The 15,467-nt window shown below is 33.3% G+C and overlaps 1 protein-coding gene across 1 annotated transcript in view; it reads left to right on the top strand.

Annotated features, from left to right (window-relative positions):
- The first annotated feature begins 4,891 nt into the window (after positions 1-4,891).
- Positions 4,892-15,467, top strand: part of LOC110383718 (ATP-binding cassette sub-family C member 4) — a 30,445-nt gene continuing 19,869 nt past the window's right edge. Inside the window, exons 1-7 of the mRNA XM_021344538.3 lie at positions 4,892-5,270; positions 12,097-12,228; positions 12,333-12,537; positions 12,800-13,025; positions 13,180-13,277; positions 13,642-13,839; positions 14,961-15,087. Coding sequence (XP_021200213.3) covers positions 5,050-5,270; positions 12,097-12,228; positions 12,333-12,537; positions 12,800-13,025; positions 13,180-13,277; positions 13,642-13,839; positions 14,961-15,087 — 1,207 coding nt within the window. The 5' untranslated portion in view covers positions 4,892-5,049. The remainder of the gene's footprint in view (positions 5,271-12,096; positions 12,229-12,332; positions 12,538-12,799; positions 13,026-13,179; positions 13,278-13,641; positions 13,840-14,960; positions 15,088-15,467) is intronic.

Below are 15,467 nucleotides of genomic sequence, written 5' to 3'. Positions count from 1 at the left end.
ATACAAACTTAGCACAGTCAAACTATGTCGGTAGGTAGTTTGTAGTGAAGAAGTTCTTTTTAAGCAAATCTTTTGTGAGTTTCTTTGCTACGTAGGTAAGTACTTAACTGTGCCGGAGTGCTGGTATTTTAAGTGTAGCGACCAGATAAGACACATGAACAGGATAAAGTTTTTTTTTACAGAATTCTTCAGAAATATTCAGTTATCGTGCAAGTAAAAAGTAAATAAACATAAGTTTTTGACGCGTCTCTTCAAATCTTTAAAAAGTATTCATAAGAAGTTTTTAGATTTTAGAAGCCATGAAAAAACATTTTGGCCTTTTCCTTGGATAATAACAATCAAAAATTTACTGGAAATTATTCTAACATTTCCTAGTGTATATATACCTAGTAATACCGAAATGGGTCGTATATTTAGACTTTATTACGATAAAGGGAATTGTTCACGCGGAATCGTATAAACATTATACATTTATACAGTTCCTGTGATATTTTCTTTGAAAACATACTAAGATAAATTCCCGAGCCACGTGAAGACAACTAAACGTTTTAGAAGACCTATGCCAGTTTGGCAACTTCAGATAACGATGTATTTCTTATAATAATATAAGCTTACCTATGAAATCATGGGTTCAAATTCTGAAAATATAATGAAATATACCTATAATGTACCTATAGGTACCTAAAACCTTTTTTCTATTTGATTTTAATCAATGGATATTGAACACATTAAAATCACGTGATGGTAATACATTAGGCAATATATTTTGATAATCAGATAATGATTAAAAAATTGGCACACCTGTGTTTGTCTCTGCTTTCATCCGCAACAAATTATTATTACTTTATTATAGAGATAGATCTAGCCAGCGAAGCGGTAACATTTATTCAAGATCCAAAATATTATGAATTTGAGGAGGGTCTGTGTAACAAGTAAATTATAAAATTAGTTCCGGCATTTCCTGGTTAAAGAGAAAGTAATTAAAAATCCTCGATTCATCTTCCTTAGCTTTTACATTTATAGTAATTATGTTATAAGTAGTAGGTATTTTTCAATTGCACAATGAATATTATAAATGTTATCATATCGTTATTGTACGATTACATCATGCCGTAGGTACAAACAAAATAAAACATTGGATATAATCCGATTAGAACTATTATGCATTAAGTGGGTGGAACAGTGGGCCTAGCATTACATAGCAAAATGTGATTTATAAATCAATTAACTAAAAACAATATCACGTTACCAGGTAAAGGCAATGCATGTTGATCAAAGTGTAAAGTACACAGTTTGTGACGTTTAGGTACTAATTTATGAATCAAGCTATTAATTGAGGAAGTTTATATATTTACCACTTTTTACATAAGTATTTTCATAATAAAACAGCCAGACTCATCCACGGAGACAATTAAAGTAATCCATAGCGTATTTCACAGTTAATATAAACACAAACAAATACACACATACATTCGATTTATGATCCAATTACTGAGCAATTAATTAAAAGAAAATTGCAATCCGAAGTTAACCAATCACATTTTATTATCCGTAGTTTGAGGTAAACAAGTCAGTAACTCATACCTGTGTAATTACCTTTTGTTACCCACTTCCTAAAGTAAATAGCTCTGACGCGAATTGCAGTTTCTGATAGCAAATTAATCTCGTGTTTGTACTAAAAGTCCACACATACTGGATTAATATCGTCTGTGTGAATTTTATGCAACTAGATATAAATAATAAATATAAGAAAAACGAGTAACTTTTCTTCATTGCGTCTCTATACTAAGACGAAGTCGAAAACGTATTTGGCTTCGGAAGTACTCAACCGATTTGAATACCTAATTATTTTACTGTTAGAATGCTTCATTAGCTGTGCTAAACATGGACTATGTTTTATCCTGGTACGGGAAGAAGTTCTCTTAGAAACCGCACAGAACAGCCAGTCTTTAATAGGATTGGGTCTATAATTTGGGTCTATTGCGCACTAATTTTAGGAATAGACTTTAGGTTTAGTTAAAAATAATCTCGCCATCTGTCTGTGTGAACCGACAAAGTATAGTTGTTAGCAAGTTGCATGCGATGCGTGCCGGCTGCCACTTTCGACTTCTACGGACGTCCTAGGCCTTCAGTGTTGCAACATGCATCAAAGTCTAGCCCCTCCGACGATGCCTTTTCGCGCACCAGCCTTGAGATTATTCGCTGAGTCAGTTTATACTTGTATGACATCATTTTATTGCAATCAATAAATATTTCTTACGTTAAAGTCTTATCAGTTGCGAACTTTTTGCTGAATCAGTTTATAATACAAATAATATTATAGCAGCTTCTAAGGGCATCAATAAATTACTTCTCGTGTCATTAAGGAAAATGTGACAAACATGATATGATGCGTATTTTTCTGAAGGATTAAGTTTATCTTTAAGGCACTTTTTCGGAAGTAACTTTGCAAATTAAATAGTTTATGCTTCTACACTACGAGTGCATGAAAGTTTACACTGCACCATACTACATACAGGGACAAGTATGTGCCTGTAACTACTTACTTCGGCTACACTGTGATGCACGTCGATCTAAAATATATTGTTGTTACTTTCATATCATTAACACCGGTTGGAAAATTAAATTCAAAACCCCCTGGCAACAAACAGTGCTATACTTACAAATTCAAAATCGGAGTTCAAATGCCTCCCTTCTCCCCAAACAAACATTTCTCGCTCCCATTAGCTTCCAAATTTTGTAAACAGTATTTACTTATGTTATTTACTCTTCCGTACCCTTATGTACACAGCAGAATGAAGGTCGATTAAACGTTTAATTAAAATGCACAAACCATTTGTTTTTATCTTTATACTTAGTACGTCGGTCTGGGCGTTATTGTGCGCGCTTCCCGAATGTGTATCGCTTTCCTGTAAACGTGTTATTTATTTCGCGAGTTTCGTACAAAGTACGTTGACATTCAGTTGACCGGCCGCTGTAAATGTAATAACAAAACCTCGCAAAAAAGAAATCAACTTTTCACGGCCCGCGGGACTAAAACATTTTAAAATTGTTGACGTTATGAGAGCAGGGAAGCAAATTATGACGCTGAACAGGCAATTCATTTGTGGGAGAGGAGATGAACTAGCTATTGTTTATATTGTATTTATGTTATATATTGTGATTTATATGGAGGAGGCGTGATTATGTATCGTCACGCCCTCTTCGTTCGCTAAGTGAGCAGAAGCCCTAGTGATACGAGCAAGAGTAGCGTTAATACCGTTTCTAGTCACGTTCAGCTAACGTAATATGAGTAAAGCTACATAATGTGAACTAGTATTGTTTTGTAACTGTGTAAAAGGAAAAAGCGATAGCCAGCGAAATGATTTCGCACTTTATAAACACTTAATATGAACGTTACATTCTTCAATCGCAATCATACTTTGACATAATAATTTTATCAATCTATGATACTCGAACATGTCCAACTTTAGAGCGTCAGCACAATTTATGTTGATTGGCGTTTGTAAGTGGATCGAATGATCACAAGTATGTTAAACATTACCCAGTAAATGGTAATTTAGTGTTATACCGTATAACCGAAGAGTCGCCGCGGTCCGGTACGGTGTCCAAATACACGAATTGTCTATAGATATTTATCCATTCAATTTATTATCCTATAATTATCGCGACATCTAGTAGATTACACAAGTGGATTAGTATAATCTAAATAGAAACAGGCACATTCAACAGTGTTGATAATCGACATCACTACATACGCTGACAATAACTAGGCATCAAAATGCACGTGATGTTATTTTTATTCATAAGTTCTTGTAATTATTGTAGAATCTATAATTTATATTAATCCATTTAAAAATAATTTTATATCAATGAAATCTTTTATTAAGTTAGAATCGATGTCTACATGTATGGTGCACTATACTTTATTTGTAGGTACAACAAAGTAAATTATAAAAACATTACCTTGTAAAGACATCTCAGAGAAATACATCTTTAATTTTACTTATTATTTTTAACTTCAATCAAAGATGTATGTCTATTATTATTTTTAAGATGACTCTTAAATAAATACCTTCAAGAATTTCCAATATTTGACCACTGTTATAAGTGCGTGTACCATTATGTTTATGTTTTCAAGAAAATCACATCAATCATGAAAAAAATAATTTTACCAGTGCAGTAGTTTTACAGGTATTTTTTATAATACACATACTTCGTATCTACATAATTAAAGTATCTGTTTATTTAAAGAAGGAGATAAGTACCTACTTATGTCACTTTGAATAGGTACATAATATAATGTACCTACACACTACACACAGACAAAGTCGCGGGCAAAGCGTTCCTATCAGATTTGATTCGATATTACATAAATTGATACCTAGCTACTTCTCAAAAAATACCAAATGATAAGATAAAAAAATCTTTTACTTTAAAACCGATCATGTCAAATAACATCGTATGAAATGATATCATTCTGTGAAAAGGTACTCCATCTCTTTATCAGTGATGAATTATGGGTATTTTTCTTTTATGCTAAATCAAATGATAGTATACCTTTTGTGTTATTCTTCTTACTTTGTGCTAACGAGATGATGACAAGAACAATATGAAATCCAGTTAAATTCTTTGAAGATAATGTATTAAAAGGGTCTTAGAGTTGGTAGGGAAAAAAGAGTCTTCTGCAGAGTAATCAGCAGATAACTTCAATAAAATAATGTTACTGTGGGCCCATTGCGTCGATGAAATGATAATTGTTAAGTCATAATCAACGTTAGTAGTAAAAGCTGTCAGTTTCAACACTTGTGTATTATAGATTAAACAGTTTATAAAGATTATTACTATAATCATCATAAATAAAGATAATAATAAAGTAGAGCGTAAAGGCCTCGACTCAGTCTCGCGATACCGTCAGTCTGAACGAAACGCGCTACCCGTGCGCAGGAGTTCCGCGGAACTCTTCACACATGCTGAAAACTATGCGTTTATAGGTGACATTATTAAAAAAAAGTTTTGTTATATTAAGTTAATGTAGTGATTGTTACAATGGGTACAAAGAAAGACGCTAAGAACGGGACGGGTGAGAAAATACCACCGCCCCCGCCACCGCCAAAACAAAAGGATGTGCCAAACACGTTTTTGAGGACGTTATTTTGCTGGATGCTACCTATATTTTATTTTGGCAACAAAAGGGATTTGGAGCAGCATGATCTGCCACCACCAAAAAATATGTATAGTTCTAAAGTGGTAGGAGATAGACTGGAGAGGTGAGTTCAATAATAATGAATGAAAGAAGTGTTTTTTTTTTCCGAAAGTTTATCATCAGTTCAAATAAAATTATTAACAATCCGTGATAAAATTGTGTGGGATGACAAATTGTATCATGAACTATTTTTTTGTAGACGTTAGTATGAACAAAATATGTAAAGTGCAAAAACGTTACACATTTATTCTTTCCAATATAGGTAATTAACCTAATTATTTTAGTCGGTATAAAATTTCTTAAAAATAATCCGAACAAATCAATCATAAAAGATTTTATTATAAACATCAAGATTCAAATAAAATGCTAATACTACCAATTGTATCTGCGTTCTGTTATCACGTATATTTACCCAAACATGCAAACATATGTTTACCCAAACTAACATCTTTATATTTAAGTTTTATCGTGTAATATTGTACAGGCCATGCTCGTATCCGTTTTGCTTGCATTTTTGCAAGGAATATGAAATTCTAATACAAAGTTGTAAAGAAGAGTTTCGTTTAAAAGTGAAAAATGATGCGCTTCGCCGCATCCGCGTCCGCTCGGCGACCGACTCCTAGAATATGTAGGTATATCTATAGAATCTCTTACTTGTGTACGAGATTTGGCTGCTTTATTTGTAAGGTTCCGTACCCAGATAGATTTTGATAGCAATTACTAGCAAGTATTATGCTATTATTGTTACCAAAACGTTCATGTTTTTTCCTCGTTCATAAAAAAAGTTGTAACGGTATAGAATTTATACACACTAACAAATAAAGTTGTTTCACCCATATGAAACGAATGAAACTGTTTAACACTCTATGTTTGATTAATAAACTCACTAGGCATTTGATGAAATAGTTCTTGGTGGGATTAATACACTATTAGGGTTATCTGCTTCTATAATCCGATAACTAAATTCGTGCAGTATCTAGGTTTGGCTATTTTCAGCCGGTCAGAAAGTATACGATAGTTTTTAAAACTAATTAAATCTAATAACGTTTCCCACTTCAGAGCATATATAACTTTTACTTTCACTCTTAAGACATGTAGCGTGGTATTCATTAGCAAAAATGTAATTAGATAAAAATATAACAAGTTTATTTTTTAATCTATCCAGGACTAGGTCATATCTATAAAATTCCTGTCTACATGACTATGAACCTACCCTTCGAGAAAATAGGTTATGTAGTCATATAGGTACTTAGATGTGTATCGTATCAAGTTGCTGATTATGATCATCCAAGTGTGCAAGCCACAACGCTTGATGGAAGTGCAAGTGCATGAGATAATTATGACGCAGCTGTGGTTTGGTCAGCTCACTTAATCAATTTTAGTTTGATACATAAAACAAAGCCTTTTTAGTTACACAATTCTTAGAGAATGGCTGGAGAGATTTTTATAATTAAGGGTAAACCCAACATTTACAATAAAGACGCCATTGTTCAATTAACGGTTAATTTTTATCTAGTGGTTTGATAAAATTTCTAGTATTACAAAAGCTCTACAAAAGCTAGCAGAAAATGCTTTAGATAAAAGTTATCTGGCGATTGAAAAATTGGCCTATAATCGGGTAAATCAAACATCGGAACCTTGATGCAATAGTATAATGAATTAAATTAATTGCAGATTGTATTGTATTGTAATCGATAGATCTCCCGGATTATAAGTTTCATAGCAAACAGTTCATGATAATCTTGCGGATATTTTGTATCAGCTGTGACATCAATAAAGATATTCAGTATTATTCAATATTGTCATTAGATACAAACAAATGGGGAGTTTGTTCCACCACTTCTTCTTCCCAGCAAAAACACATAGGAAGTGGTGAAGGGCGGGCGTTTTGGGTGCTGTCTTTTGTAGATTTGACGTTCAAAAAGAGCTGATTTTCAGCCTACTTTGAATAAATGACTTTTGATTTTGATTTGATGTTGATTTTGAAACTCTATGTTGAGTTTATTGAGAAAATCTGACCTAGTCCGGTGTCATTTGTCATGTGATGCGTGAATTGAATTTATTGGGATAGAAGAAAATGACAGTGAATTGTTGATAGTTTTAGTATGCGCTAGACTTACTGAAACCTGAACCTTTGACCTTAGTCGAGCTGTGGTCAAACAAACTTGTCCTATAATTTTAGGCCATCGTGTCCTCATAACCTTAGACTAAATAAAGGAAAGGGTAAACCATTGATTTTCTCGACTTATTATTTTAATGCGCATATTTACATCATTTGCGTTGCATTATTTTTAATTAGGATTCCATTAAAATACCGGTGCCTTACATATTCGCCGTGCTAGTAATGTTTTGCCCAATAATTTGCCTTTGATGTATGGGCCCACGTAAAATTATATTTTGTTTAGGTTTTCATCGAAATTCGTACTTGAAAATGTATTAGGTGAAGTAAAATTATGCCTAATTACATTTCAGGCATCATATATTTTGGCCCTTATTAATGTACCTAAACTGAACATAGTTCCAGCAAAAATTTATCCGACCTAGAACTATTTCAGGCGCAGTGATTAATTTTAAGAACCTTTATATTGGTTTACGGTTCTCGCTTTCAAGTTCCGATTGAGCAGTCTCCTAATATTAGTTTATTTTAAATCATCTTAAAAGTTAAAAAAATAAGGTAAAACTTATATTTATTCCTTCTATGTAGGTAGTGAACTGAAACATGTTTAGTTATGGAAGCCGTTCCGTACGAACAAAGCCGGCCCATGATATACGACTCAGTGCAGCCCAAAGGCTTCCTCTTGGAATAAGGAGAAAGTCTATTACGACGTACTTTACGGTTTAAAGAATGTCATTTGCCTTTGAACTCGCGGAAACAAGGTTTTTAGATACTTATAATGCGATATTTACATAGATATCTGACATTAGATTTTTTTTTAATCATGTTGAGAGGCTGGTTTTAAGAATAAAACAATAACATTGTATAACTAGTTGCCATTTACAACTGAATTAGATATTTTAGAAGTTTTACTACCCATATACCTAAAGAACTATTTCAACGCCATGAAAAATAATTACCTCTAATTACATCCTATATCTAGAATGTTAAAGATTTTGCGAACAAAATGGACTCTAATTTATGTAGGTACCTATCGTTCTCAGTAAGCTATTAGGTACATATGTACCTAGGCTGTGTGAATGAAGACGCAAATAGTTGTAATTATAGAATCAATAAGTTTTATCATTACATTGTATGCCGCTAATTATAGAACAATAGAAAATCAATTTTGTCTCGCGTAATACTATATCAGCGCGTATACAACGGGTTAAGACTTGGAGAAATATAGTTTACCTATAATTAACATATTTAACAATCAATAAAATATTTTATTCCGATTTTTGGCCAGTTCTTAAAATTCAATATGGAATATGGAACTAAATAATAAATAGCTAGAGATAACAGCTTTTATCCAGACAGCTGCAGACATGATCTTGTTTCCAAATTAAATTCAGCAAAGCGGCCGAATATTGTATTTAGTCTTTTACCTCTAAAGATAAATTATAAGAACCTGGAAGCAGTAATTTCTGGATAAAATATAAATAAATGTATAATTGTTCTGTCCAATAATTTTTACATATGCAAAGATATAAACATAAATAATTGGGAAATAAAATAAAGAAAAACAAGATAGTCAAGCATAGAGTTTCACACTTTTTGAGTTGGCTTTTCAACATTAAAATTGACTAAGCGATTGATCTTTTGGTTTAAGTGAATAGTATTCGATTGATACACACGGGTTTTTGTCATTATACATTTTTCATTTTTAATGAATGAAAAATCTACTTTTATTTGAAATGATAAATAAGAGGTTAAAAAATTCTGGTAAATCTATCAGTTAACAGTTAATGCTCAGTTTATGTAGGTAACCGGATTATTAGTTAAGACTGCTCGTGTGTATGTAAAGTGTATCAAAATCGTTTGAAGCCCAACAACTGATCATGTTGCAATTGAATGTTATTGGATTATACTAGTTTATCGAAGATTGTCCGTAAAGTTTTAGCTGTGTGCCTCGATAAAGATTCAATGACTGAAAACTGGGCTAATAATTGGTCATTACCTAGTTTAGGCAAGATCATAAAGCAGGTTTGTATGAACTAGGTTTTTATTTAGGCGTATTGTAAGACATTAACATGTCGATACTCATTGAGTGCTGGCATTCTATTTTTCGTGCGTTCGGTAGTTATTGTTAGGCATATTTTTTAAATAAAATACTGGCCTAAGTTTGAGATTGTTACATCGGTTCAATAACAGAACCCCTTTTTAATGATGAATCGTACTTTTTTGCGATAGTAATATTTCGACCTTTGAACATTATAACACAAGGAAGATGTAGAAATAATAGTTATCGTCGAATATATTTGTGTCATGATCAAAGGTCGCTAGTTGAATTGTTACAAGTGATAATAACACAATAGAGATACATATAACTAAAGGATAGGTCAAATTAATCGATCTCGCAACAAATTATTAAAAATAATTTAAATTTTCTAACACACCTAGTAACTAACTCCAACCTTTGTTCCCTTTGATGATAACTCTAATCTACAGACACGATTAGGTAAATTGTGCAATCAATAGTTTCTAGAAAGATGTTATGAATCTTAGTTTACATTTTCTCCTTATATGTAACAAAATAAGAATTGAAATGGATCGTCAACCCGTGGTCATTTTATTGACATCATAACTTTAATCACGTTATCAGTCAGGCGATATAATCAAATGCTGTGGTTATCACTGAGCTTGGAAACGTACGAGTGATCGCTATTTGTTTTGTCATTGTGATAATTATCTCATGTCGAAATGTTAATAAGAAATATACATGTAATTATGCAGGTACCTATATACCGCGCCAGCTTTCAAATAATTCACTTGTTTACTCGACATGCATCGGTAAATTTTGTGCGTTTACTGCTATAGTCAAAACATAACAACTTATTATACAACGTAACTATTCTTGTAACATTTATATTGTAGCTGTTTATTGTCCCATGATAAATAAAATTAAATAAAATAAGAAAGGATTTTTTGAAAATCAATTTCTAAGGTGGTCAACGTAAGATGTATGTAAAGTATGGAAATAATTGTGGGTGACCAGAGAAGAAATGTTTTACTATAATCCTTTATTTTGCAACCATTTTGTACCTTCTGGTATTTTAATTAAGTAGGTATAATTTAGACGAAAAACGTTTCATGATTTCCATAAAAAGGATATGCATTAGAACATTCATTTATGCGACCTATTCGATACAGTTCTCTGATCAATGCACTTTTAGCTATTATATGACCATACATATAAAAAGAAAGCAATACTTTACGTGTCCATAAATTACAAAAACAACGTAGGTATGTTTAGTATTACTTTCTCCAAAAAATATATCCAACAGCATTTCATGATTTGCAATCCCGAGGTTTGTAGGTATACTTATTTGTTACATTTTGAAATGAATCTATTGGATCAATTTTGATGACGTTCCTTATGGAAATATCCTGATTTAGCACATGAATACCATAATTCTTTATACTAAAATTTCAACGGAAACCCATATATAGGTAAGTACTTATAACCTGAATCTAAGCAAAGTCTCGGGCCAAAGCTAGTATTATAAGACCTATCTATAATTACAACTATTATAATGCTATGATGTGGTAGTAGATTAGCTAATTACCATTATGATAAAAAAAAAACTAGTGCAGTATGTAGGTACCTACTCTGTTTCCTTGTAATATAGAGCACTGTGCAAAATTGCAGTCTTGGAAACAAAATCGAAACGTATCAATGATTAAGAAGGTTACTTTTCCATAATTCAAGGAAAAATGTATCTTGTTGTTTGTTTGATTCGTTGATTACGTTAGATTAGCGTGTTATTGGCCAATCAATGCTTTATGTCTTGAATTTTGTTCCATAGCAGAGTGTGTCGAATATTCTTTATGTAAGGACTCCATTCATATAAGTCTTCGGCATTAGTTGAGGTTTTGAGATTTGGTTATCTGATTTCCGCACAGATTGTAGGTATTTATTGTTTATCTTTCGATTTATATAAAGAAGAAATTAGGCCGATAAGACAATGAACATAAAAAGCAGTATTCACCAGTTATCATTACTATTTTCCGGTATTTTATTCGGTATTGGGCATTTTATTCGTATTACAAGGCAAGTAGGCAATTAACGTTAGATTTTTTTTCAACCTTGACTCTCGCCTAGTAAGTAGTATTAGGTGCAGTAGGCGTATCTTAAATTATAATAACTATACTAAATTACAAAAACTATTTCTTTTCTTGGTAGTAGTAAGGCTTTGTCAGTTAGTACACAAAGAAAGAGACAGATAAGCAATCTTTGTTTTATAGATAGTTTAGAATGATCTCCGCAAATCTCTTAAGAGGGAAAGACCATCCGAGGTGTCCTCTGAAGTGTTTATTGCTCTCAGACAATCTCAGTCGAGTATTGGGAAACACGCCTTTAGATAGTGTTAGTATATCGATAAATCGGAAACAACAAAGTATGATGGACGTCGGTCAACGCTCTACATTAATAGAAACTGATACCACTAATATCTTTCAACAATATCGCTTATATGGAAGTATTAAATAATATAAAAATTCGTTTAGTTCGAAGCTAAAATATTTGTTCGTAATATTAGGTAGTAAAAATGATGTTTTCCACTGTCTTTTTAGTCCGATCGTTTCGTTCGTCTATTGTTTCAATTTTTTATGTTTTGAAATACTTGCGTACATATTGCTCATTGCAACGTTACGATTATGTACACATTAAAATATTTTAAAATAATTTTTCGTTTTTAGACTTAAATTGGTATATACCTAATTATTTTTGCAGAAATTGGCTAAATGAAGAAAGAGAGGCAAAAAGCGAAGGTCGGAAGCCAAAATTCGTGAGAGTTCTAGTTAGAACATTCTTCTGGTCTTTCATACCAGGTGGTTTGATGCAATTTACTTCAATAGCTTTAAGGTAAGAAAAACAATCGTCTATCGAAGAAAATAATATTACTTTTGAATTTCAAAGCCATTGAACATTCGAGAAAGATTGATGCAAAAGCAACAATTTCTTCGTAGAACGGCGTCTCCATTGCTGTTCAGTCAGTTACTTCAGTACTGGTCAGTAGACTCGACGATGGCTCGAGAGACAGCTATGTACTATGCCCTGGGAATGATCTTCGCCAACTGGTTATCGTCCTTCATGAACCACCACGGTGCACTGTATTGCCAGCAGTTCGGGATGAAGATAAGGTGTGCTGTTGGCTCTTTAATGTTTAGAAAGGTACGGAATTGCTCTTAAAGTAATACAGTTAAAACCGTTTATGGCGACATCGATTAAAACAACATACCGGTTAAATTGACCAAAATCAAAGATCTGCGGAATGCTGTAGGCTATAGTCTATATTCTATAGTCTCTTCGATGTCGTTATTACAGATTATGACTGTAGTCGTATTAAGTAGACTGAGACCTACAGCTTCAGTGGCTAACCACGCATTTAAGTTCTGTGTAAAATTATTTCTGTGACATATTCCTTCATTTTTAGATAATGCGTATGAGCAACGGTTCCCTGGGTGAGACGACGGCGGGTAAGGTGGTGAACTTGCTGTCAAACGACCTGCAGAGGTTCGACCTGGCGATGATGTTCCTCCACTACGTGTGGATTATACCCCTGCAAGTGGCCGCGGTCATATACCTCGGGTACTTGCAGGTGGGCACGGCTGCCTTCATCGGCTTCGCGGCTTTGATCCTCATTGCTCTGCCTTTCCAGGGTAATTTATTATTTATCTTTAAAAAAGATTTGTGTTTCATATTGTGAAAATAATAAACTTGAAGTTTACTTTCTTAAAATATACGACATTATACTCCATTGAAATAAAGAAAACAGGATTACGATTTATGAAAACTTTTCATTTAAATTTTCAGGTGGCTTGGGTCAGTACTTAGGTAAACTTCGACTTCGTACAGCTGAGAAAACGGATAACAGAATAAAAATTATGAGCGAAGTTATTAACGGAATACAGGTTGGTATTAAACTCGCGTTAAAACGATCTTAGTGTGTGTATTGGACGATTTCTATTCTTTTATGAGGGATATATAGACATATTCAAACCGTTAATAATAAGGTACTTGAATTTAATTAATCCCCACCACTGAAAGCATTACCTAATCAGAATTCCTCGCCCTCGTCCTTTACCAGCCGGACTTGGTAAATAAGACCGTACTTATTAAGTATTCTAAAAACTTTCCCGTCCGAGTCGCATTCACAAAGATGGACTAATTAATTAAACTTTTAAGATTGTTTTATTTACCTTGTAAACTGCTGCAAATGAACGAGCAAAGAGGTTTTAAAGAAATGTTATTTTATATTGTGTTAATTATTTCTAGGTGATAAAAATGTATGGATGGGAGATTCCTTTCCAAAATGTGGTGGGACAGAAGCGTGCAGATGAGTTGAAGGAGGTGAAAAGAGCTACCATAGTGAGGACAGTGTTCCTCGGGTTCATGATGTTCACGGAGAGAACTGCGCTCTTCCTAACTGTGCTCACATACGTCTTGCTTGGAAACGTCATGTCGGCCAATGTCGTAAGTATCTTCTTGATTGGTCTCCTGATTGGAACAAATTAATCTAAATGATCCATGACAAACACATTTTAAGAGAACAATTATTTTAGCAATCTCGATACCAGCAATGAGTTCGGATAAACTGTAGACATAAATAATTTTAACAAACGCCGATTTATAGGAACATAAACATATCACAACAATTGCAATTTAGTATGGCTGATCTACTACCGTTAGCATTTTCTTTTTCCATTTTGATGTTATACATGGGTATTACTGATCCAATATGCGTTATTGAAATAATGCCAACAGCAGCCTTTGTCTGTGCGCTTTATGCACAGGCGCCGTAATATTAACCTCGTGCACAGACATTACAATAAAATCACAAATCCTGTGAAACATAAAACGTTATCTGTGGTACATTTCGCATTTGAAGATTGGCTGCATTTTATAGTCTCCATTGCTGGTAAAGTGGAATACCGATATTTGGCACATTTTTCCGAATAAAAGCAGAATTTTTCGAATTTATTAAACGCAAAAGTTTTTTTTTGTAAAAGTACCAAAAGACAGTTTTGACGAAAGACGTTTCGCATCGCTACATTTTTAATATAAAAGTATATGGCTTTGACTAGATCATAAAAACAAATGAATGATGTAAATAGTTGTGTTGGTACATAAAACAAGAGGGTTATCGGAGCGTGCGACCGGTTCTGCATCCGATCCTAATCGAACTGTCATCATATATTTCTTTCCTGGCGCAGTGAACACTGTAGGGTTAAGACACTAGCTTTGCTGTAACTACGCAAATAGGATTTTTACATTGTTCTGTTTCTTCCGTCAGCCCAAAATTGTGCAAAAGGAAGATTAAGAGAGAGAGAGAGAGAGAGAGATTAATTTTATTTTATTACATCACCTCTAAAAAGTCCCCTAGATAAAAAATGGGTATGTCTAAAGCTGAAAAATTGTCTGTGTCCTATTGAAAAACTGAATTCAATTGTACTCATTTATTTTCACACTTCATCAAAACTTCGCAAAACAAACAAGTCCACATCTTAAGAGCTCCAGGATCGCTCTACTTAAAGCCGTCTCAGATTGTATCATCCATAACAATAATATAGTGCGAGTAATATTATTTGTTTCAGTTCTACCCGCTGCAGCAGTTCATGAACGCGGCTCAAGTGAACGTTACATTAATCTTGCCGCTGGTATTGTCTTTCACTGCAGAGCTCTTGGTCTCTCTGGGAAGGGTTGAGAAGTTTCTGGCGTTGCGTATGTATTACTCGATTATCCTTAATTTATTTACAGAACAAATAACTTGTAGTAACGTATGCTAGCAAAATACATAAAGTATGAAGGACATGCCATAGATTTCGGCCGGATTTCGGGGAGATTCGATACGATTGATTTTTATAGATGGCAATTGCTATACTGCTGTTTTTAGTCGATGAAAATAATACGTACCTAAGAAAATTACGACCTTTTTCTGCTAGAAGGGAAAGTCTTATCGGCCCTTGATTAAATGTACCTACCTAGTTATTTATTTTAAATTGTTAAAAACCTATAGTTAAAGGTAATCTTAATGTTTAAACTTATCAAAAAACTTATCTTTATAATTAGTAAATATTTCAAATAGTTGATGTGGATTAGGT

This window comes from Helicoverpa armigera, chromosome 5 (assembly GCF_030705265.1).
Source record: "Helicoverpa armigera isolate CAAS_96S chromosome 5, ASM3070526v1, whole genome shotgun sequence".
Taxonomy (NCBI): Eukaryota; Metazoa; Arthropoda; class Insecta; order Lepidoptera; family Noctuidae; genus Helicoverpa; species Helicoverpa armigera.
The sequence above is the reverse complement of the archived record's forward strand: the minus strand, read 5'-3'. Positions and strand labels throughout refer to the sequence as shown.